Source organism: Ctenopharyngodon idella, chromosome 9 (genome assembly GCF_019924925.1).
Source record: "Ctenopharyngodon idella isolate HZGC_01 chromosome 9, HZGC01, whole genome shotgun sequence".
Taxonomy (NCBI): domain Eukaryota; kingdom Metazoa; phylum Chordata; class Actinopteri; order Cypriniformes; family Xenocyprididae; genus Ctenopharyngodon; species Ctenopharyngodon idella.
Window position 1 is genome coordinate 27,525,098 of NC_067228.1, and position 22,534 is coordinate 27,547,631.

At 39.5% G+C, this 22,534-nt stretch overlaps 2 protein-coding genes across 3 annotated transcripts in view; one reads left to right on the plus strand and one right to left on the minus strand.

The window, feature by feature from the left end:
* tmprss3a (transmembrane serine protease 3a) overlaps positions 1-11,428 on the plus strand; it is a 34,331-nt gene extending 22,903 nt beyond the window's left edge. The window contains exons 8-14 of the mRNA XM_051905701.1: positions 3,975-4,021; positions 5,474-5,639; positions 5,723-5,892; positions 6,112-6,207; positions 8,559-8,701; positions 10,378-10,530; positions 10,929-11,428. Coding sequence (XP_051761661.1) covers positions 3,975-4,021; positions 5,474-5,639; positions 5,723-5,892; positions 6,112-6,207; positions 8,559-8,701; positions 10,378-10,530; positions 10,929-10,973 — 820 coding nt within the window. The 3' untranslated portion in view covers positions 10,974-11,428. The remainder of the gene's footprint in view (positions 1-3,974; positions 4,022-5,473; positions 5,640-5,722; positions 5,893-6,111; positions 6,208-8,558; positions 8,702-10,377; positions 10,531-10,928) is intronic.
* pknox1.1 (pbx/knotted 1 homeobox 1.1) lies at positions 11,429-22,061 on the minus strand. 2 transcript variants are annotated; one of them, XM_051905713.1, is made up of 10 exons: positions 21,950-22,061; positions 21,111-21,241; positions 20,472-20,643; positions 20,205-20,375; positions 19,990-20,104; positions 16,975-17,072; positions 16,762-16,878; positions 16,594-16,670; positions 13,340-13,503; positions 11,429-12,626 (listed from the first exon to the last, which is right to left on the minus strand). In XM_051905713.1, exons 1-10 carry the CDS (start codon positions 22,001-22,003, stop codon positions 12,436-12,438), a joined length of 1,290 nt encoding a protein of 429 aa, XP_051761673.1. In that variant the 5' UTR covers positions 22,004-22,061; the 3' UTR covers positions 11,429-12,435. The 2 variants fall into 2 exon arrangements, with proteins under 2 accessions (XP_051761673.1, XP_051761672.1); XM_051905712.1 differs by having other exon boundaries at positions 16,762-16,890.
* Between the last annotated feature and the right edge of the window lie 473 nt (positions 22,062-22,534).

The window sequence follows — 22,534 nt, forward strand, 5'->3', positions numbered from 1 at the left end:
TGATTCTGTTTGTCTGCCGCCTGCCTCGACCATTGCCTGTCCTTGTTTATGTTCCTGCCTTTGCCCCTGTCTACCTGTGTAAATACTGTTCTTAATAAAGCTTGCAAATGGATCCCCGCTCTGCCGACCCATCATCACAGAAGACTTCGCCAACACATGGATCCAGCGGCTTTCCTGAAGAACAATGGCCCGGTAGGAACATCGCACAATTGTTATTAGGACTCACGCAGGGCACACGATCGATAGAGGATTATATCACTGAATATTTGAACATTGCTTATTGGTCAGATCTGCCGGACTGCGTGCTCATAGACTTTTTCTGTGAGGGCATCAATCAGCCACTTAAAAAACAACTCATTCGTGAGGGACCCCGTTCATCTCTAAATCAGTTTCTGGATTATGCTTTATTGAATGTTGGCTCTCCCTTTACTGTGGGTGTCGCGGAGGAATGCGACACCTCGTCTGGTCGTGTAATGGCTGCCGCGTCAGATGACCACTGGCGGCCACCACTACTACAACACCAAGTCAAGTCACAGTTGACCTCCGTGAGCCAAGTCACGTCTCCTCTGATCTTCCAGAACAACGTCACGTCCCCGCCGTTCTTCTAGAGTCACGTTCCGTCTCTGGACCTGTTCGAGAACGGAGGGGGTTGCGTTCCAGTGTGGCTGATCCACCGCTGACTTCAGCACGAGCGGCTGGCATTCCTAAGCCTCCGCCGGCCGCTTCGCCCTCAAGCCCGCCGGCCGCTACGCCCTCAAGCTCGCCGGTTGCGACGCCCTCAAGCTCGCCGGTTGCGACGCACTCAAATTCTCTGGATGCTATGGACAAGATGGCCGCCCCTCCAGTGTCGGGGAACATAGGGGTCGTTCCAGCCAGTGAGTCCGCTCCAGAGCCCGCTCCAGCCCGGGAATCTGCTCCAACCCTGCATGCCCTTCCTGTCAGTCCTGTCATGGCCAAGAGGGCTGTCTTTACCTTCTATGTTTTGGCGGTCCTGCGTGCCTGGAGGTTGCACTCGAGCTCTTGTGACCCTGGACCAGTCTGTCAGCCCGCTGCCGTCCCAGAGCAGCCCGCTGCCGTCACCGAGCAGCCCGCTGCCGTCACCGAGCAGCCCGCTGCCGTCACCGAGCAGCCCGCTGCCGTCACCGAGCAGCCCGCTGCCGTCACCGAGCAGCCCGCTGCCGTCACCGAGCAGCCCGCTGCCGTCACCGAGCAGCCCGCTCTCCCTGACATGGTCATGGAGCCCCCTTGTTCTGCCCTGCCGGCGCCACCCAAGCTTTCTGCCCTACCGGCGTCGCTCGAGCTCCTTGCCCACGAACCCACCATGGCCACCGTAGAAATCCCCAAGAACTTTTTGGGGGGGGGCTATATACCTGAGGGTGGGGAGCTTGTGGGTGGGGACCCTGCACGGCCGCGATCATCAGCGGCCTCCGAACTGCTTGAGCTTGCGGGTGGGGACCTTACACGCCCACGGCCTTCAACCGCCTGTGAACTGCTGTGGCCGGCTACGGACCCTGACCCGCCGTGGTCGCCCAAGCCACCTGACCCGCCGTGGTCGCCCAAGCCACCTGACCCGCCGTGGGCGCCCAAGCCACCTGACCCGCCGTGGCCTCCCGACACACCTGACCCGCCGTGGCCGCCCGTGGCACCTGACCCGCCGTGGCCGCCCGTGGCACCTGACCCGCCGTGGCCGCCCGTGGCACCTGACCCGCCGTGGCCGCCCGTGGCACCTGACCCGCCGTGGCCGCCCGTGGCACCTGACCCGCCGTGGCTGCCCGAGTTCCTGGACCTGCATTGGAGACCCCGTTCCCGTCTGCCAACAGGTCTCCAATGTACCCACCCCCCCTCCCTATCTGTGCCATTTACGCCGCGAGGACGCGCCTTCCGGAAGGGGGGCGTTATGTCACGATCACTGTCTGTTCCTGTCAGTTCCTGGACTCCATTTCCCATAATCCTCCTTGCCAATCACATGCACACTCCACACCAATCACCAGTTGCCACATACAGCTTAGCACACTACCTGGACTATAAAGGACTTACACACACACCACCTCAGGGCGAAGTCTTGATTTGCTGTTGTGATCATTACTGAGCGTTTTCTTGTGGACTGTTTCCTGGTTTCCGTTTGGATTGTTTATTCTCTGTGACCCTTACTGCCTGCCCTGATCTTTGCCTGTTTCCTGGACTGTGATTGTTTGCTGCCTACCCTGATCCTTGCCTGTACCCTGATTCTGTTTGTCTGCCGCCTGCCTTGACCATTGCCTGTCCTTGTTTATGTTCCTGCCTTTGCCCCTGTCTACCTGTGTAAATACTGTTCTTAATAAAGCTTGCAAATGGATCCCCGCTCTGCCGACCCATCATTACAATAATATACAGCAATGGCGTCAAAACAATATTTTCAAACTGACTTGTAATTGATCCATTTAATCATTTATAGCCAATCTTACACTGATTTTGTGTTGATTGAAAGCAAGATATGTGCTGAGTGTTGAGACAACAGCAGAGCAGCTCAGAATCTGAGTTTAATTTACGTAGAACTAAAAACTATACTCATGTGAAACTTTTTGTTTTTCTTTTCTCATGTGAAACAATACTGTGCCAAATGAATTTGGTTATGCAAATAATGTACACTTTGCTATCCCATGCTTGACTGCACATCACCATCTCTTTCATCATGTTTGATTATGTTTACAAGCCATTTTTCATTTCACTTTGCCAATCAGAGCATAAGAAAAAGTCCATAAGAAAAACCTCCTGCCTTCTTTTCTCTGAAAAGTGCAGTAGACCACACAGTATGCATACTTTTGATGATTTTGCATTTACTTTGTTCTGTAGCCAACAGCTTAAAGCGCTTTATGCCCCATTCAAGACTCTTTGAACGTTACTCTCTCACATCTGCTATGCTCTTAATTTTTTTTCCTTTTTAAAGTCATACAAGTAGAATAGTTTGATCCCACTAAATCCCAAAGTCAAATAATTCATATTTTGTCTGATTTCTGTCATCATTTACTCACCTCCAATAATACAAACCAATCTGATTTTCCATTTTACAATGGAACTCAAATGGAGATGTTTAGAAGAATGTGTTCACAATTTATTTTTCTATCAAATGAAAGCATATGGTGACCAAGGCCTATCAAACTCCAAAAAAGACAAAAATTATATTCCAGGTCATCATAAATCATACGATAGTTCCTTATGTAATATGATTGCCCTGCACTGCAGCTTTCACATCTTATTCCAAAATAGGCTTATCTTGTTTTTTCCAAGGGAAAAAAAATGTTTTGGGTGAATTAACCCCATTGTAACGTAAGGGAGTGACACAACGTAGTTGTAGATCCATGTGCAGGCTTTATTAACAAGAAAAGCGTAGTCGAATAGGCAGCAGGTCAGTCAAGTCAAGTCAAGTCACCTTTATTTATATAGCGCTTTTTACAATGTAGATTGTGTCAAAGCAGCTTTACATTGATAACTGGTACATTGTTTGGCTGCACAGCAGCTCTTAAAGAATAGTGTCAATGCAGGCAGATCAAAGCACTGTTGAATATCAAATGTCAAGTCAAGTCAGTCACCAGCAAACAGTAACAGGAAGGGCAAGGCAAAAGAGTAATCCAACAAAACATAGGAAATAATCAAGGTAGGCTGCAAACGATTAAAAACAAAAAAATCAGTTATGGGCAAAAAACACAGGCAGGGCAGGGCAGGGCAGGGCAGAACAAAAAAAAAAAACAGGAAAACACAGAATACAAGTATACGACTAAACAATACTCAGTAACGTGTGTGTTTGAGTGCAGCTTATAAAGTGTCACTGACTGGAAACAGGTGTTAGTGTGTAATTAATTCCTAGATGGGGAATTGTGGGAAATGGAGTCCATATAACAAAATTGATGAACACAGACCCAGAGCACATGTTACAGCCATTAATGGCATACCATTTCTTAACCATCTATATCATTTCTTTGTCTTTTTCTCCCCAGTAAATCCCAGTGCAGTCTGGGGAAGGTAACAACACTTAAGTGCATAGGTAAGGAAAAGAAAAGCTCTTTTTTCAGTCTAAAGGTCTGGTCACATGAACAAAATTTTACAAAATTTAGGCGAAATTGTCAGTAGTGTAACGGATGAAGCACCGCTCACACAGAAATCACTTTCAAACTAAGCAGCTTTCTTGAACTTAAACTTGTTGCGAAATCTGCAAAGGGAAATCTTCCGCCCTCACACGAAATTTCTGATAGCGAGGATTCCTATTGAAATTACTGGATTTTGTCCAAGAAAATTTGCCAAACAATGCTAAATGTGGCCACATCTTAATGCCTTCCTTAAATACATATTATTGTATGCTCATCATTCCCTTCTGAGGAGATAGCTGGAATATCAATATTCCAGATTGTTCACAATTCTAAAGTTTAAAACTCATCCTGTTAAAATGATAAAGCTTAATGGGAGTTTTATGTTTTGTTAGTTGTTAAAGGTGCACTCAGTATTTTATTTTATTTGTTTATATTTTGCTAATTTAAAATGTTTGACATGTAATGAACATTAAAATGAGGTTCACTTACATGAGATGAAGACTCCAGACGCATTCAGTACTCTAAAAAAGCCCCATGTTGATGTCACATCACCAAAGATGTCTACTCATAATAATAATATAAAAAGTTTTTGTTAAGAGAACAAAATAATAGGTAAACAAAACAAACAACTTTGGTGTGAAGTGGCAACAGTGAGAACTTCACACATCCAGGCCAATAGGTGTCAGTGTAGAGTGCAAAGCCACTGATACTAATGAAACAAATAAGAGCCAGTTAAAGGGTTATTTCACCCAAAAATGAAAATTCTGTCATTTCTGTCACCCTCATGTCATTCCACATCCGTAAGGCCTTCATTCATCTTCAGAACACCAATTAAGATCTTTTTCCTACCTTTCTGGACCTTGGAGTGGTAGTTGCATTGGATCTCTATGGAGAGACAGAAACATCTCAGAATTCATCAAAAAGATCTTAATTTGTGTTCTGAAGATGAACAAAGGTCTTACGGGTGTGGAACGACATGAGGGTTTTTTTGGGTGAACTAACCCTTTAAACATAAGCATCTTTCTATGTGATGTTACTCTTTTGAGACAAAAAGAGTAACATCAAGAGTAACGTCTTCTGAGCCATAAAGGCTGTATGAATTATTTAATGTCCAAAGAACAAAGTAAAAAATAAATCTCTTCAGTATGAAGTGGCGACCATTTTTTTTTTTTTTTTAAAAGTAAGAAATAAAATAAACTTCATACATCCAGGCCAGTAGTTGACAGTATTGAGTCCAAAGCCACTGAAACTAATGAGAGTCAGTTAAACATAAGCAAAAACCTTTTTATGTTTTTCAGAAATGTATTTATTTTAAATGATGGCCACATTCTCAACTATAAAGTGCAGATGTGAATAAAGATGGCATATCAATGTTACATCAGCAAACATTTCATTCAATTTCTTCATAGCTTGTGGATCCAGACCTAAGTTCAATGCTCGTATAGTTGGCGGTAACCTATCAGTTGAGGGCCAGTTCCCCTGGCAGGTGAGCCTACACCTTCAGAACGTGCACATGTGTGGAGGCTCCATCATATCATCTCGCTGGATACTGACTGCTGCACATTGTGTGTACGAGTGAGTTTATAATGCTCTCATGAACCAGTATTATCATATTCATCTAGCCACATGGAAATGATCATAGTCTGATTTGCATGCAGGTATGCATACCCTATGCTTTGGACCGTCTATGTGGGATTGATAGAACTGCCGGTGAACGCAGTGCAGTCTCTCGGCGTGGAGAAGATCATCTTTCACAGACGCTACAGACCCAAGGGCTTGGACCATGATATTGCTCTGATGAAACTGGTGCAGCCCCTCATCTTTAATGGTACCTTCTGCAAAAGAAGCTCTTTTAAACTGGAAAGTGGTTCTTTCGATGAACCACGTGGGGTGATGTTTCTTTGAGCTAGCTTTTTTAATGGCTGGCGGTTATGCAAATGGCCACTTAATCTTATCTTGACCTGCAACAACTTTCCATGAACATGTTTTACATTCATTGTGACAAATGGCTTAGATTTGTGTAGATTGGTGTCGCCATTTCTCTCAGGTTTTGTGGAGCCTATCTGTCTGCCGAACTTTGGGGAGGAGTTTGAGGACGGTAAAATGTGCTGGATCTCAGGATGGGGCGCCATATTTGATGGTGGTAAGTCTGGGAAGCCAATATTGTTATATATGACTCAGGTGGCTCAAACCAGGGCTAATAGTGTGTTCAAGTCCTCCTGGGAAGTTTGTATTTACAAGCTGGGAAGTTGTAATGATAACCTTGGTTGGAGAAGATGGTGGTGTAAATTTTCTGCAAAAATACTGAAAAGATTTCTTAACTCTACTCCTACAAAATGACGAACAAAGAATGCGCATCAGGTGTGTTTTCCCTTTTTTATGATTTTATTTAATTTTTGAAGGTGCTGTACAAAGCCGTCCCAAGCATGCGGCGGGGCCCAGTGCGAAGTAGTGGATTTTGATATAATAGAAGAGGAGCTTCAGTTTTTTCGCACAGCCCTATTTGTTTAAACCACGAGAGGCGTCTAAGCTTACGATACTCCTACATCCTGCTTCATACATCACGTCAGGGGTTATTCATTTGGAGCAAATCGACTTGCGCAGTATGCGTACGGTCGTCTGGCGGAAGCTAGATATTTTAATTAATAAAGTTTTAAATATGGATAATTTTCTTACAAAAACCCATCGCTTCGCTTCAAAAGGCCTTTATTAACCCCCAGGAGCCATATGGATTATATTTATGATGGGTGGATGCATTTTTTGATCTTCAAAACATTCACTACCATTATAAAGCTTAGGAGAGCCAGGATATTTTAAATATATCTCCGATTGTGTTCGTCTGAAAGAAGATAGTCATATACACCTAGGATGGTTTGAGGGTGAGTAAATCATGGGATAATTTTCATTTTTGGGTGAACTAACCCTGAACCTCCCCAGACCATGACAAACCCTCCACCTCCAAATAGATCCCGCTCCAGAGTACAGGCCTTGGTGTAACGCTCATTCCTTCAACAATAAACACGAGTCCAATAATCACCCCTGGTGGAACAAAACCTCGATTCGTCAGTCGATTCGTCACTTTTCGCCAGTCCTGTCTTGTCCAGCAATTGTGAGTTTGTGCTCAGAAAAGTCTGTTTTTCAGGCTTTAAGTCTGTTTTTCAGTCTGTTTTTTAAGGCCTTTGCTTTTCCACATGACGTGACCACTTTCTCGATAAACTTATCTGATGGTTGCCTTGGTGATTGAGGCCTTTTCTGCTCTAGTGGCTCTTTTCAGGGGATGGTTCATTACTAAGAGTGGGTAAAACTGTGGTGAGAACTGACTGCTTCTGAAACGGGGTTCTACCAGAAAGATTTGGGAGGCAAGATAACGTAACAACGATATTTATTAACAATCAGCAAGCAAAATATTGTAAGATAAAGTTCTTTGGCGTAGGCCCCCGTCCGTAGCTCACATCCTAAAGGGTTGCGGACTCTGCATTTCCTGCCTGAAGATGAAGGCAGGGGCGTAGCCGACCCCCTGGGAGGTATGGACAGGGTGGGGAGGATGGAGGTGAAGGTTGGTGTCAGCATCTGCGGACTCAAACATGTGTCAGCGATCTTTTATACTCCAAGTGTAAGATAATGATTGGGTAGATCTAAACTAATAGGTGACGTAACATTGAGTCTTCCTGGCAGACCTTACGCTAGAGCTTTCATTTTCATGACCCTTTAAAGCTTATTCGTTAAATGTAACAAATCATTATGTGATTTGTCAACTGAATTACGCTGTGCTAGCTGCAAAAAAAACTACAAACACTCCAAAAGTGTAGACAGCTGACTTTGCAGGCAGAGTTTGCAGACAAAAGCACTTCTGAAAAGACTTCTGAGGTTTAAATGGTTTAATGGTCTACAGCAAAATAGAGAGAGCTTTGATGAGAACTTAGCAAAAGTCATTTCTCACTAGAAATGACATCAAAAGTGGAAAACCTTCTTCAAAAACATACATTTACACACAAACTGACAACCAACCGCAACTTTCAGATGGCGTCTTTATTTTTAGCTTAACTGTCACTGAATGGAACGCACAGGATTATGGGATATCGTATCAATTCAAAGGCAGTGAAGGATACATCTATGCTACCTTCAAAAATCGATCAGAAAGAGGTATCTCAGGGGCCAGTTGCATAAACTTAGTCACTATATTAAGACTGTGTCTTAAGAACTAGTTTGACCAACTTGCAGTTAAACAAGGGGTAATCAATGTTATTTTTCCAATTCCAATTACACCAATCTACCTTTTTATGTAATGTACTTTAAAAAATTAGGACCACTCTTCAAGAAAAAAAATAGTGTCTTAACTTTTAAGACTAGTCCAAGTGGTTTATGCAACCGGCCCCAGGAAGTAAAGATAATACTGGATTCAGACATGCCTTGATGCCTTCCTACCTTGGAATGTGTCCACCAAAGGCAGGGTTTGTAAAGTGATAAGATGTCCTACTGTGTTCTGTGTTTTAGGGGAAGGGAGTAAGTCAATGCTTTCAGCACGAGTCCCACTCATTTCTAACAAGGCCTGCAGTCATCCGGAGGTTTACCAAGGCTATATATCACCAGGCATGATCTGCGCAGGGTACCTGGAGGGGGGAACAGACTCCTGCCAGGTATATCATCTCAAATGTGTCTTTGTTACAGTGTAACTATGCATTTAAGTGATGAGTAATATTAATTATTACACGGCTCTGTGGAATACTTGATTCTGATTGGTCAGTCGCGCCATTCAGCGGTATGTTTATTCCCTGATAACAACGGCTGAAAACAGATAAAACAGGCTCATCTGAGTTACTGAAGTCAGCAGCGCTATACGCTTGCTAGAAACATTTTTTCTTCGTCGAAGTTTTGCATTTGGTGAGCTAATGAAATATTAAAACTCAGTCAAATCATTATTTTGCGTACAGTTATTTAATTATGTCATCTAGTGTTATGGACTCGCTCTCACGTTTCATACAAACGCAGCTGCTGCCATTTTGCGACTATTGTTTTGTACATTGTTAGATTATAAGATAACAAACAGGTAAGATTTTAAAACGGCTTCTCTTATCCCCATAATTATTTATGTGGCGAAATGCCATTTAATAAGTGGTGTGACTGTACCTCTGCTTCGCGTCGGGGTCCTGATCACCCTGTCGGTGTTTATTCTGAGATAACAACCGGCTGGATGTACATTATCCCTTACTTAACAGCATACTTACTATATAATTAGGGTTAGGGTTTAGTTTAGTTGCATGTAATTATGCATAATTTGTATATGTAACATATGTAAGAAGGACACTTTAAAATAGTGTTACTGTGACAACATAGACATATGCATTAAATTCCATTTAAAATTCTACTGAAACTTGTTTTGTGTATTTCAATATATTGTTATTACACACTTGTAATTAAGTTGCAATTTATACATCTAAAATATATTAACTTTAAATGTAATATCAAATAACACACTACAGTAAAAATTATAGTCAAGTACTTTTTCATGTGCTTTAGCATGATAGTCAACATATCAAAATAAGTGTACTTATATATTTGTACTTAATAGGGTGCTCTTCTTTATTGCCTTTTCCCCTTTCACATATTTTAGCCATCATCATAAATTATCATTCACTTAAAAACTCAAAATTCATCCGGCCAAAATTAGCATTAGCGTTAGCATTAGCCGTTACGCTTTTTTGGCTGAAGGTTGCAGGCTTGCCTTTCAGTGGCTTTGGTGGTATTCACGATAGTGTGGGTTTAGTGTGCATTAAGGGCACTGCACTTAAGCATTTTTAAGACATGGGACAGTCTTGAGCACTTACTTCCTGTCGCGTGCACGCGCTCTCAAGTAGCCAAGGCCGCAAGTGTGGGTATTTTGACAGGGCATTGGTACAGCTATTTTGGTATTACCCCTAAACAAAATGTCATAGTAACAGTTTCTGATAACAATTTCAAATTTGGAACACAACTTAGTTAGACATATGACATTGACTGTATAGTAATTTTAGAGTAAAAATATTTTGTAAAATATATATTTTGTATAAAATAATAAATGTTTAGTACAGTATATTTGCTTTCCAGTAAAGAAACTTCTATTATGTTTTTTATACTTTCATTTTTTGAAGTGCTTTTTCACTTGCAATAATCTCAATATTTTTTTTCTAAAATCCTGATTATGGTAGTTGGGTTAACACCTTTACATGAATAAACAACATGAATATGCATAAATAACTGGAATAAGGCAAATTCTGATTAACATTGGAATAACTGCTATTTTTTTTTTTTTTTTTTTTGTCCATGCTGGTAACAGGGTGACAGTGGTGGTCCACTGGCTTGTGAGGATTTCTCAGTCTGGAAATTGGTGGGGGCCACAAGCTGGGGACAAGGCTGTGCTGAAAAGAACAAACCTGGGGTTTACACACGCATCACACAGTCCCTCACCTGGATACATCTGCAGATGGAGGTCAGGATTGTGATCTTGTGTATCTGTTAACTTCTGAAACCAGGAGTTTATGTGGTTTGTCAAAGGTAGCTGCATAGTGAAACTGCCTTATTTATTTTTACAAATTTCATATATATATATATATATATATATATATATATATATATATATATATATATATATATATATATGTATATATGTATAAGCCAGTTTCACTATCTTTAGCTACCTTTTGACTGCCTTCCGATTAAAGGATGGTCATTGTTGCACTCTATAGGAAAATAACTTGAAAATAGCTATTTTTGTCATGCAGGACGTGTTCTCATGCGCTATCATGAGTAATTCTGATAAATCAGCGCCCTCTTATGGTTTCAACGAGAACAAAAAAATGACAATAATACTCTTTTCTTTTCATGTAGAGAGAAGAAATGCAGCATCCTTCTACTGTCAGCTCTGATTATTGACAGCCTCACAGTTTAATTGTGGGAAATCAGCATCAGGGCACTGAATCCAGGCAGAGACTCCACAGAAAAACTAAACTCTGCCACACACACCACTGTATGTCACAAGGAGGCACACTGGAAGAAATGTTTTATTGCATGCACTCAAATCTGGAAAAGTTTTATTTGGTGTAAGTAGTCTTATACAGTACTTGCTATTTTAAGAAATACCTGTCAAACAATCCTCTGGTGTGTCATGAATGAGTAATTACACAAATGTTTCCAAAGACAAAGAAGTGACAATGCAATAAATAGGGAGAAAAAAGGACAAAGGCCCCATCCATGCGAAAATTATTTTCATAGTTGCAAACCTTTGTAAAGCTTTAATGTTATACTATTGTAGTGTTTACAGTCATTAAATAATTGTTAAAAAAACAGCACACATTTAACAACATTTAATATAAAATGGTGACAACATATTCACACTTGACCTTTATTTGACTTTAATGTGGACATTTTATGCCATCTTAATTTCCAAAGCATCTTATATAAATCATGATTGATATGGGAAGCTTTGTACACGTTTAGATCAAACTATGTTCGCCTATAGAGCAAAAACAAAGAGTCCCTCTGAAACGAAGGAACAGCTTCAGCATAAGGACAAAGATTACTGGAAGAGACTTTGATTTCACTCATATTACTCAATTTAGTCAATGTATCAGGCTTTCTGTGCTTATCAGCGTAATAGTTTTACAAAAGAATACGTAAGGCATTTTGTAAGTGAGTGTTAAAACCAATTTACATATTTAAAAATGGTTTATAATCCAACACATTTTGTTTTTTCTAAAAAAAATTTGTCATCCCCTGAAAACAGGGCATAGGAGTATAGTTTCTGTACATAAATATTCCCTATAAAACACAAACTAAAAAAGAAAAGGAAAAAAAAAACAACACTTTTTTATTTTACAACGTTCATATATAAAAATAATCTCTTTTCTCCTTAAACTTCGTCTTGGAGCCTCTCTACAAGCGTGAGCATACTGAAGAAAACATGAACATGCAGTGTGAATAAAACCAGCACAACGACAAACTCTTAAATTCTTGGCATTCAAATGAGTTAATATAGAAAACAAAATACCAAACATTCACTAAAGACACTTAAAAACGTTCCTCTGTGTTCCAACCTTCTTGAAGTGTATCTGTATAAAAGTGCACACACCTGCACGTCTACGCAATAAAAACAGGTGCTGAAATGCAACTCCTCGCACACTGCACCTCTCAGTAACGCTGTGCTCTCTGTAAACTGTTCGTGTGTGTGTGTAACGTATAGGCCAACATACAGTACTCTTTTTTTTTTTTTGTAGTGCACAAGTATCAGCTTTGCTGAAAATCTACGAAGGGACTGGATCTCTTGCAACAAGCGGCATGTGCAAGTTTTCCGATGTAAATGTAAGCATGCAGTGTTGTGACCTGCAATCCATGTGGCTTAGTCGCTAACATCTAAACCCAGCCCGGTCATGTTGGCAGATGACAAATCTGTGTCGTCTTCATTGCCACTTTCATCCGTTTCATCCTCGCTGTGATTTCCCATCATGACTTGCTGCATGGCAAGAGTTGCTCCGTCTGATGAAAGTGCCTGGAAGCCGTCTACATTCATCCCCACTGTAACCAGACTACCTGCACACAATGACAATACACATCCTATCAAAATTCAGTAGGAATCTGTAATATGAAACCAAGAAAATAAAGATTAAAAGTTTAAAGGCCGTGACACACCAAGCCAATGTAAAAGAACTAGCGGCGACGAAAGCTGACTGTGTTGTCGCCTCGCGTCGGCTTTGTCTCCGCAGAAAAGCTGCTCTTGAACACACCAAAAAGACTACAGGTGACTGTCAGCACATGCATTCTGCACCTGCGTGTAAGGAAATAACTGTCTATATCAGCAGGTCTCAGTCTATATTCAGGAAACCGAAACTAGGACTGCAGATATACAACCCATAAACAAAGCAGCGCTTGCTAACCATTTTGAATATCAATCATGCTGATCACTTTCTTCATTCCAGGCGTCTCATGTTGTTATGAAAATATTCTCGCACTGGAACGTTCAGGTAAGATGACGTTAAATTAGAACAGCCTTCTGTGCCCTCTTGAATTCTTTGCTCACTTACATCACTTTCGCGCTTTATTTCATTGCTCGTTCGCTAAGCTGAACAGCCAATCAGAGTTCTCTCTCACCGTCGACGCATGCATATTCATCATGCTCAATCGGCCAAAAAGCCCCCGATGGGGTCAAACTAGTGCGGAACATACCACAAAAACTGGGCTTGGTGTGTCAGGAGCTTATGGTTGGGCCAATGAGTGTTGTAAGAAAACAATTTTGAAGGAAGTACCGTCTGGCATTGTGAGCTGCTGCTGGGTTCCAGACGAGGCAATGGAGTCGGACCAGAAGCGGTGTAGTGGGCGGCTCGGAGCCGTCTTCTTCTTGGATTTAGATGACTCTGTTGAGTTGGCATCCAGCATCGGCTGCAAGATCCGTCTTCGAGCATTAATAAACCTGCAGGACAGACCCAGTCAATATTTTATATCACTTGCTATGCAGGATGAAAGACACATTGTTATACAGGATGAAAGACACATTGTTATACAGGATGAAAGACACATTGTTATACAGGATGAAAGACACATTGTTATATAATGAATGAACAACACATGGAGAATGATATTTGCGATACTGATACCTTTTAATGTACCTCATTTTGGCCAAAGAGGTAGTATCACATATAATCTTAGTGGAGAAAGCAATCCCAAAAGGTATTTTGTTAAGCACAGTGAAAAAATAAAGTGCCCTTCAAGTGGAGTCGAAAATATAATTCAGAGCACATGAATGACAGAGCGAAGTTGTATTTACAAGTGGGAAATTTTGGATTACACGACTTGCCGAGTTGTAAGTTTGGAAGCGGCATGTGACGTGTCGATTTGAAATGTTGCAGAAGCACTGATCTATAATACTGATAATATTATTTAAATATCTATAATCTATATATAGAGATCAGTGAATGGAAAGCAAATCTGTAGTGAATTATAATAAATGATTTTGCAAGTGATTTTAATTTTACATGTGATGTACAGAATAGCCCATAAACAATGGAATCACTTGATTTTCAAGCTTTACTTTAGGTAACACAAAAATTTCGTTTTGATAAGTGTAAGTGATAGAAATTAATTCATTTTGAATTGAAATTGTATTTATTTGGGTATACTGTTCACAATATAATTATTTCACTTTGCTTATGCTACTTCCTTGTTATGTTTAAGACTTAAATGAATTACATCGTAATAATGAATGCCCAAATTGGAGGTATAAGTTTTTCAGGTGCACATGAAGGCAATATCTACTTAAGATGGCAATAATTTAGATAATTGAGCTGAACAAAGGTGCAACACTCACTCTTAAGAGCTCAAACTTTATTACTTAAAAAACAATAGTACAGTAGCTGATCTATAGCTTGTTTCATTGAGTTTCTCTGTTTTCTTTAAAGTTTGATTCATTGAACTGCTTCCTTGCCTTTTTCTCCCCTAATCTTATTAGGAAACTACCTCTCAGTTAGTGAAGTTGCACACCTGTTGGTGATTATCTGAGTGAACATAGCTTTGGGAGATTGTTACTCGTTATCTGATGAAGGCCTTGGACTGCCGAAACGTCATGTTTTTTAAGTAATAAAGTTTGAGCTCTTAAGAGTGTGTTGCACCTTTGCTCATCTCAATTGAATTTTGATTTTCGGTTGCACCTCCTCTTGTATTGGTAGAGTACCTTTTTTTCATATTCGTTACAATAATTTGGATAATAAAATAATACATTAATGCAATAAAAAATACATTAATGCACAGCATTTGAAAACTAAATGTAAACACTGTGCATTTAATACACAAGGAGTGTAAAAAATACAATAAGACTAGGAACTTTAAAACAGGGCTGTCACATTCTAATAATCAAGTAATCGGCAGACTATTTTGATGATTAATTAAGAAAACTAATTTTACGCAGGTAAAATAAAACAGATTAAAGTGAACAATAACGTGAAAAAAAGAACAATGCTTATTTTTAACAAAGTATTTTATATTCTTTAAAAAACCCTTAAAATTCATATACCTATCAGGCATAACATTATGACCACCTTCCTAATATTGTGTTGGTCCCCCTTTTGCTGCCAAAACAGCCCTGATCCGTTGAGGCATGGACTCCACTAGACCCCTGAAGGTGTGCTGTGGTATCTGGCACCAAGATGTTCGCAGCAGATCCTTTAAGTCCTGTAAGTTGCGAGGTGTGGCCTCCATGGATCGGACTTGTTTGTTCAGCACATCCCACAGATCCTCAATTGGATTGAGATCTGGGGAATTTGGAGGCCAAGTCAACACCTCAAACTCGTTGTTGTGCTCCTCAAACCATTCCTGAACCATTTTTGCTTTGTGGCAGGGTGCATTATCCTGCTAAAAGAGGCCACAGCCACCAGGGAATACTGTTTCCATGAATGGGTGTACATGGTCTGCAACAATGCTTAGGTAGGTGGTATGTGTCAAAGTAACATCCACATGGATGGCAGGACCCAAGGTTTCCCAGCAGAACATTGCCCAAAGCATCACACTGCCTCTGCTGCCTTGCCTTCTTCCCATAGTGCATCCTGGTGCCATGTGTTCCCCAGGTAAGCAACGCACATGCACCTGGCCATCCACATGATGTAAAAGAAAACATGATTCATCAGACCAGGCCTTCAGGCCTTCTTCCATTGCTCCGTGGTCCAGTTCTGATGCTCACATGCCCACTGTTGGCACTTTCGGCGGTGGACAGGGGTCAGCATGGGCACTCTGACAGTGCATCCCCATACGCAACAAACTGTGATGCACTGTGTATTCTGACACCTTTCTATCAGAACCAGCATTAACTTCTTGAGCCATTTGAGCTACAGTAGCTCGTCTGTTGGATCGGAGCACACGGGCCAGCCTTCGCTCCCCACGTGAATCAATGAGCCATGACCCTGTCACCGGTTCACCACTGTTTCTTCCTTGGACCACTTTTGATAGATACTGACCACTGCAGACCGGGAACACCCCACAAGAGCTGCAGTTTTAGAGATGTTCTGATCCAGTCATCTAGCCATCACAGTTTGTCCCTTGTCGAAACTCGCTCAAATCCTTACGCTTGCCCATTTTTCCTGCTTCTAACACATCGACTTTGAGGATAAAATGTTCACTTGCTGCCTAATATATCCCACCCACTAACAGGTGCCGTGATGAAGAGATGATCAGTGTTACTCACTTCACCCATCAGTGGTCATAATGTTATGCCTGATCGGTTTATATGTACATAATAATGCAGAAATAATGACTGGATAAAAAAGCATCAAAAATAAAGTTGTGGCAAGCAGGGTAAGACCGAGAGCCATGGGAACAGAACAAAAGTGTTTATTTATTAAAAAAATGATTGGATATAAAATGTATCAAAAAAGGCAAGAAAAATACTGTTAAAAAACATTGTATTTGAATGATTATGTGGATAACTTCTTATCATGCAGAGGGTGCTAACGTCCCGGCAACTGTTGTTGATAGTGTGTATACTCTGCTTCGTGTGATTGCTAGATTAACTTACCAGTTGTTGACTTGGAGTAAAGTCAGGTTTGTTTGAGTTGCAATTTGCTTTTTCTCTTCTTCAGTGGGATAGGGGTGCTAGATAAAGAATTTGAACAGTGGAGTGATTAAGAATTTATATAAGGTAAAGCAGAACAGGTCGACTTTAAATATTCATTTGCCTACTAACCGCAATGTGCTGAAAGAGCCAGGAGCGCATGACATTGGTAGCCTGTTTGGGGAGAACGCCACGCTTGTTTTTAGGCGAGTTGTCGTCTCCCCCGAAGAAACTCAAGTCCTGATTGAACTGAAGTTGGAGCTACAGTAAGTACAAGCAGTAAATGATCAGTGAGTCTGCTTGTGATCTGTGTGTAAATGAGCTCAGCTGGAGTGTAATGCAAACCTGTGAGTTCTGGATATGAATTGTTCCAGGTGAGATGGCTTGTGTCACCACTTGTCCCTGTGGTGTGACTACAGTCACTGGCTGATATACTGTATTACCTGCACAAACAGGAGAATTTATTTTCAATCAAAGGAACAATCATTTATCAAGTAAAAAATCAAGTAAAAATCTAGTTATAAATAATGAAGGCATATTTTTATTAAATGAACAATGTAATTTATGCACCAAAATTAAATGTGTAATTGTTTAAATGAAACAATGCCACCTTCCCACTATCTCTGACGTTCACAAACTATTGTCGCATTACGCCCCCTAGTGGGAGTCAAGTATGTATTTACAAGGAGGCATTAATCATCTTGAGGTTAAAAGCACTGATCCCAAACATGTAACATGCTAGAAACCAGTGGTGTAAAGTATTTGAGTAAATGTAATTAGTTACTGTACTTAAGTATCTTTTTGGCTACTTTGTAGTTGTACTGAGTATAAAAGATATTAGGAACTTTTATTCTCTACTTGACTACATTTTTGAGCAAGTAAATGTAATTTTTACTCAAATACATTTGTGTTGAGTAATGCAATTACACATTAGATTTTGCATGGCACCTAACTTTTTCTGCAGCAGTTTGTTTCTGCTATAAAGAAGCGATATCGCCATCTAAGGGCTTTGAAGGTACTATATCTTGTGCATTTTGCCTTTACTCACTAAAACTTGTCAAAAGGCTACTTTACATGAATATGAGTGCATTAGCAGGTAGTTGCTGAATCGCAGGTGTTTGATTTAGGAGATGAGGTCATGACTGCAGCCGGTGATGAGGCTGAAACCAGCACATCCAGTGCAAGTAGACTTTGAATATTTAATTTTAATATTATTTTTTTTAATCCGCTATATTGACAAGACCTTTTTGAAGGATACTGGTTAACTTATGGCCTTTTTGTGCACTTAAGCTTAACTGAGACTTGAGAGTTTGTAGACATTTAAGAGGCTGTTGTTGTTGTCGACCGTGATTTATTACAATATTGAGGTGTTCAGTTTTATTTTGAATTTAGAAAATAAATGTAATTTCTCATCTTACAAATCAACTGTTTCTTATTTTCACTGGCATGTCTCTTAGGTGTCGAGGACAAGTGCATCTTTGAACCTACATTCAGTACGAGTAAAATACTTAAAGGGTTAGTTCACCCAAAAATGAAAATTCTGTCTTTAATTACTCACACTCATGTTGTTCTACAGCCCTAAGACCTTCGTTCATCTTCGGAACACAAATTAAGATATTTTTGATAAAATCCGATGGCTCGTGAGGCCTGCATTAAGAGGAAGTTAACTTAGACTTTAAAGTTACTAAAAACATATTTAAAACAGTTCATGTGACTACAGTGGTTCAACCTTAATGTTATGAAGCGACGAGAATACTGTTCGTGCACCAAAAAAACAAAATAACGACTTCGTTCAACAATATCTAGTGATGGGTGATTTCAAAACACTGCTTCATGAAGTTTCGAAGCTTTACGAATCTTTTGTTTCGAATCAGTGGTTCGGAGCATGTATCAAACGATCTCAAACTGCCAAAGTCACGTGATTTCAGTGAACAAAGCTTTGTTACTTCATAAGTGTTTCATAACGCTTCATAACATTAAGGTTGAACCACTGTAGTCACATGAATGGTTTTAAATATGTTTTTAGTAGCTTTCTGGGCGTTTGAAAGTCTAAGTTAACTTGCTCTCAATGGAGGCCTCACTGAGCCATCGGATTTTATCAAAAATATCTTAATTTGTGTTCCGAAGATGAACTAAGGTCTTACAGGTCTGGAACGACATGAGGGTGAATAATTAATGACAGAACTTTCATTTTTGGGTGAACTAACCCTTTAAGTATTGTTAAAATCAGATATTAAGACTTTTATGCAAGTAGTATTGGAATTGGTGACTTGTAACTTGAAATGGAGTCATTTTCGCTGCAAGGTATCTGTACTTTTACTCAAGTATGGTTTTCAGGTACTCTTTACACCTCTGCTAAAAACAATATAATCACAGCAATAATGATCCAGTCATAGACTTAAGTATTTGCCTATTTAAATCCAAACAAAATCGACTTTTCTTTTTTGGCCAGGCAGTGCATTTTACAGTTTTTTTTTTTTTTTTCCACTAGGACACATTTCTCAATACTTTTTAGGTTACTTTTTTAAAAAACACTTCACACAGTTCTCCCTACCAACTTTTAGCTTGGCACAGCAGTCAATTTCACATCCAAAATGCACTAAAACGACCAAAGCACTTCATACATGTCTAAAATCGAGTCATTCTTCCATAACACTAACAAAGGCTTTCAACTAATTTAATTAATTTGGAATATATTTTAATATGGCATTACTAAACAAATGTAGCAATATGCGGTCTTATTCAGTTTTGTATTATGTTAGGTTTTGAACTTAAGTTTAACAGTTTTGAAAAGAGTATGTAAACGTGCAAATTGGCCTGTAGGTATAGAGTTTTGGCAGTGATTGTGTCTGAGTGAGAAAAAAATACTGTGTAAATTGAAAGTAGTCATTAAATGCATTTTGTGCCAAAGCAATGACAAATAATCCAAAGTTTAGCCCACATGGAATTATGTTGTGCTCACTGAGTGAAACGTTCTAAAAAGGTGACCTAAATGACTGTAATAAACTGCAACAATTATAAAATAATTATTTCAGACAATAATTCATAACGTTTCCCAAAAATAGTGTTTAAAGAACATCATTTTAGTGTAGAAATACTGATAATTTTCACCTAGGGCTCATTGTTTGTTTAGAATACATCACATCCGGTCAGGCGGTTGCTTTCAATCTATCTACAAAACTTCAAATATTTTAACGTAAACCAAAGGTCAATTTGGATCTGCAAATGCTGCATATGCATATGATCTTAACACTGTGCAGCTCCCTTACTGTTTTCCATTGGAAACAAATGATCTGTGGAATGTACAGACAGTGAAAAAGTAGCTTTCCTACTGAAGTTTGTAACAAATGAACTATGTACCTGTGACGACTTGTGATGGATTGACTGCTGTCACTGTAACATTGCCTTGTTGAAGACCTGGTGAGGGCACCACAATGCCCTGGGGGCTGAGGGCACCTGAGAAAGAGTTGGCCAACTGCAAAAGAATAAATAAAATAAATAAAACAACAAAAAAATCTTCTCAATGTCTTTGTTTTTAGTGTGAGAGTCTAAAATAAGAGGGGAAAGGCATTTACCTGATCATGGACTGGAGAGTATGGGCTGCCTGGTTCTCCACTCAGTAGTGTCTCACTGTTCATCTTGGTCTTGAGGCAGGAAATGTAACGGCTGCAGAAGTCCTTGCACAGATCACTAACTTTCTCTAGCTCTAACAGATGAATCCTCAGCACCTGGATGGCCTTGACCATCTGATAGCAAAGAAACACTTGTCAGTGTTTGAAGTCAAGATCAAATCTATAATGTATACAGTAATATTAGCAATTTTGACACCATCTGTCTCTTACCAGGTTGTCGAGGTCAGGGTCTTCACTAAAGAAGGCTTTGCCCTCTTTCTCCTGACTGCGTACAAAGTTCTCAATGTCAACATCAAAACTGGCAGATGTTACACAGTCAGAGCCCTGAGTCGAATGCTCACACTTCTCAAACAGCAGAGCCAAGAGAGGGAAAAGGGGATGTCTGTAGTTGAGAAGAATCACGTGTAAGAGACGACACTGTTCAAAAGTTTGGGGTCGGCAAGATTTTGAATGTGTTTGAAATAAGTCTTATGCTCACCAAGGCTGCATTTTTTTTTTGAAAACACATACAATAAAAACTGTAATATTGTGAAATATTATTACAATTTAAAATAACTGTTTTCTGTTTTAATATATTTTAAAATGTAATTTAATCCTGTGATGCAAAGCTGAATTTTCAGCATCATTACTCCAGTCTTCAGTGTCACATCTAATATGCTGATTGATGCTCAAGAAACATTTTTTGTAACATTATATCTTTACTGTCTCTTTTGATCAATTTAATGCATCCTTGCTGATTAAAAGTATTAATTTCTTTACAAAAATATATATTTTTAAGGCTAGTGTATATTTATAGAATATACAAGATGTGAATTGAGAATTGACTTGAAATTCGGATAATCATGTCACCTATATATACAGGCTTTGTCAACATCCATTTGTGTTTGTGGTTCAGTGGATACAGGGCTGCTGGAGCTTCCGGTGTTTCCATTGGCAAAGCCCTTTTCAAGGTCACTTTCCGACTGCTCCATTACCTGCATCTAATCCAGGAGAAACACAAAATAATGATTTCATTTCATATACTGGGTCTAACTATATGCTTGACAGTTGTATTTTAGCATTTGTAGCTCAATGACTTTATAATGCTTGATGATGTACACTTTAACAGTTAAACTTGTACCAATAATGACACAGACAGCAATGAATTTAAAAAAAAACAACATTTATTTTAAATGTCGATTGCCAGTTTCAGGTCAAATTAAGTATTATAATAGTCCTTTAATTTCTATTAATTTTATGAGTTTAAAAACCCTGATTTGTTGATTGTCAACCTCAGGATGTCAAACTAAACATTTAAATTTCTATTAACTTTATATGAGATTTGCAATTTTATACAGATTTAAAACCCTTTGTACAGATTAAAACCCTGCTTTTGACTAATTTATGTTTTAGAAAAAAATAATCAACTAAATATTAAATGTATAAAATATAAATAAAATATTTTTTGGCTGAATGGTTGAACTTAGTCAAGACTATATTATGTAAAAAAAAAAAAAAAAAGAAAAAAAAAAAAAGAGGGAGAAAAAAAGAAAAAAGAAAATGGGCTGCGATTTTTTCTGTTATGCTGTAGAAAGAGTGCAAATATTGTCAAAATTAAAAAAATAAAACTGGACACCAAAGTATATGGTACATATGGAAATCACCAAACAGTAAAACATTAGATTTACACTTGAATACATGCTGTTTACCTGCTGGTCTCCCTCTTGATATTTGTCTATGGACACAGACTGGGCAGCCATCATATTCAAAGTGGCCACTGCCAACACTGGGGCATTATACGGGCGGGCAGCAGGAAAGAACCTGAAAGTAACCACATGCAACCTTTTAAAAAAGGTTCTAGACACAAACAACATTAGAGTAGTTAATGAATATGTAAAACAATTTTGATCGGAATCCAATACTGGTTTATTTAAACATTTGACCGAGGTGTTTTCTTCTTTCTTATTATATGCAGCTAATTTAAACATGAATGCATAACTAAAACTTGCAAAATGAGTTGATACTGAAACGCAATGTTTTGTACTGTAGAGCAAGGGTTTTTAAAGGGGCCAACAAACGAGTGCTAGGGGGTCTGTGGATTAAGTTGTAAAAAAAAAAAAAAAAAAAATGTAAAAATAAATAATCAGTGTCGGGGGCAACACATTACAAGTAACACATTCGCTAATGGTATACTGCTGCTCACATATTTCAGTTCTTTTTATCCCAAAGCGAAGAATATATGAGGGCAGAGGTGTTATGTGCACTGTGTAAATATGATGGATATTGCAGTATTG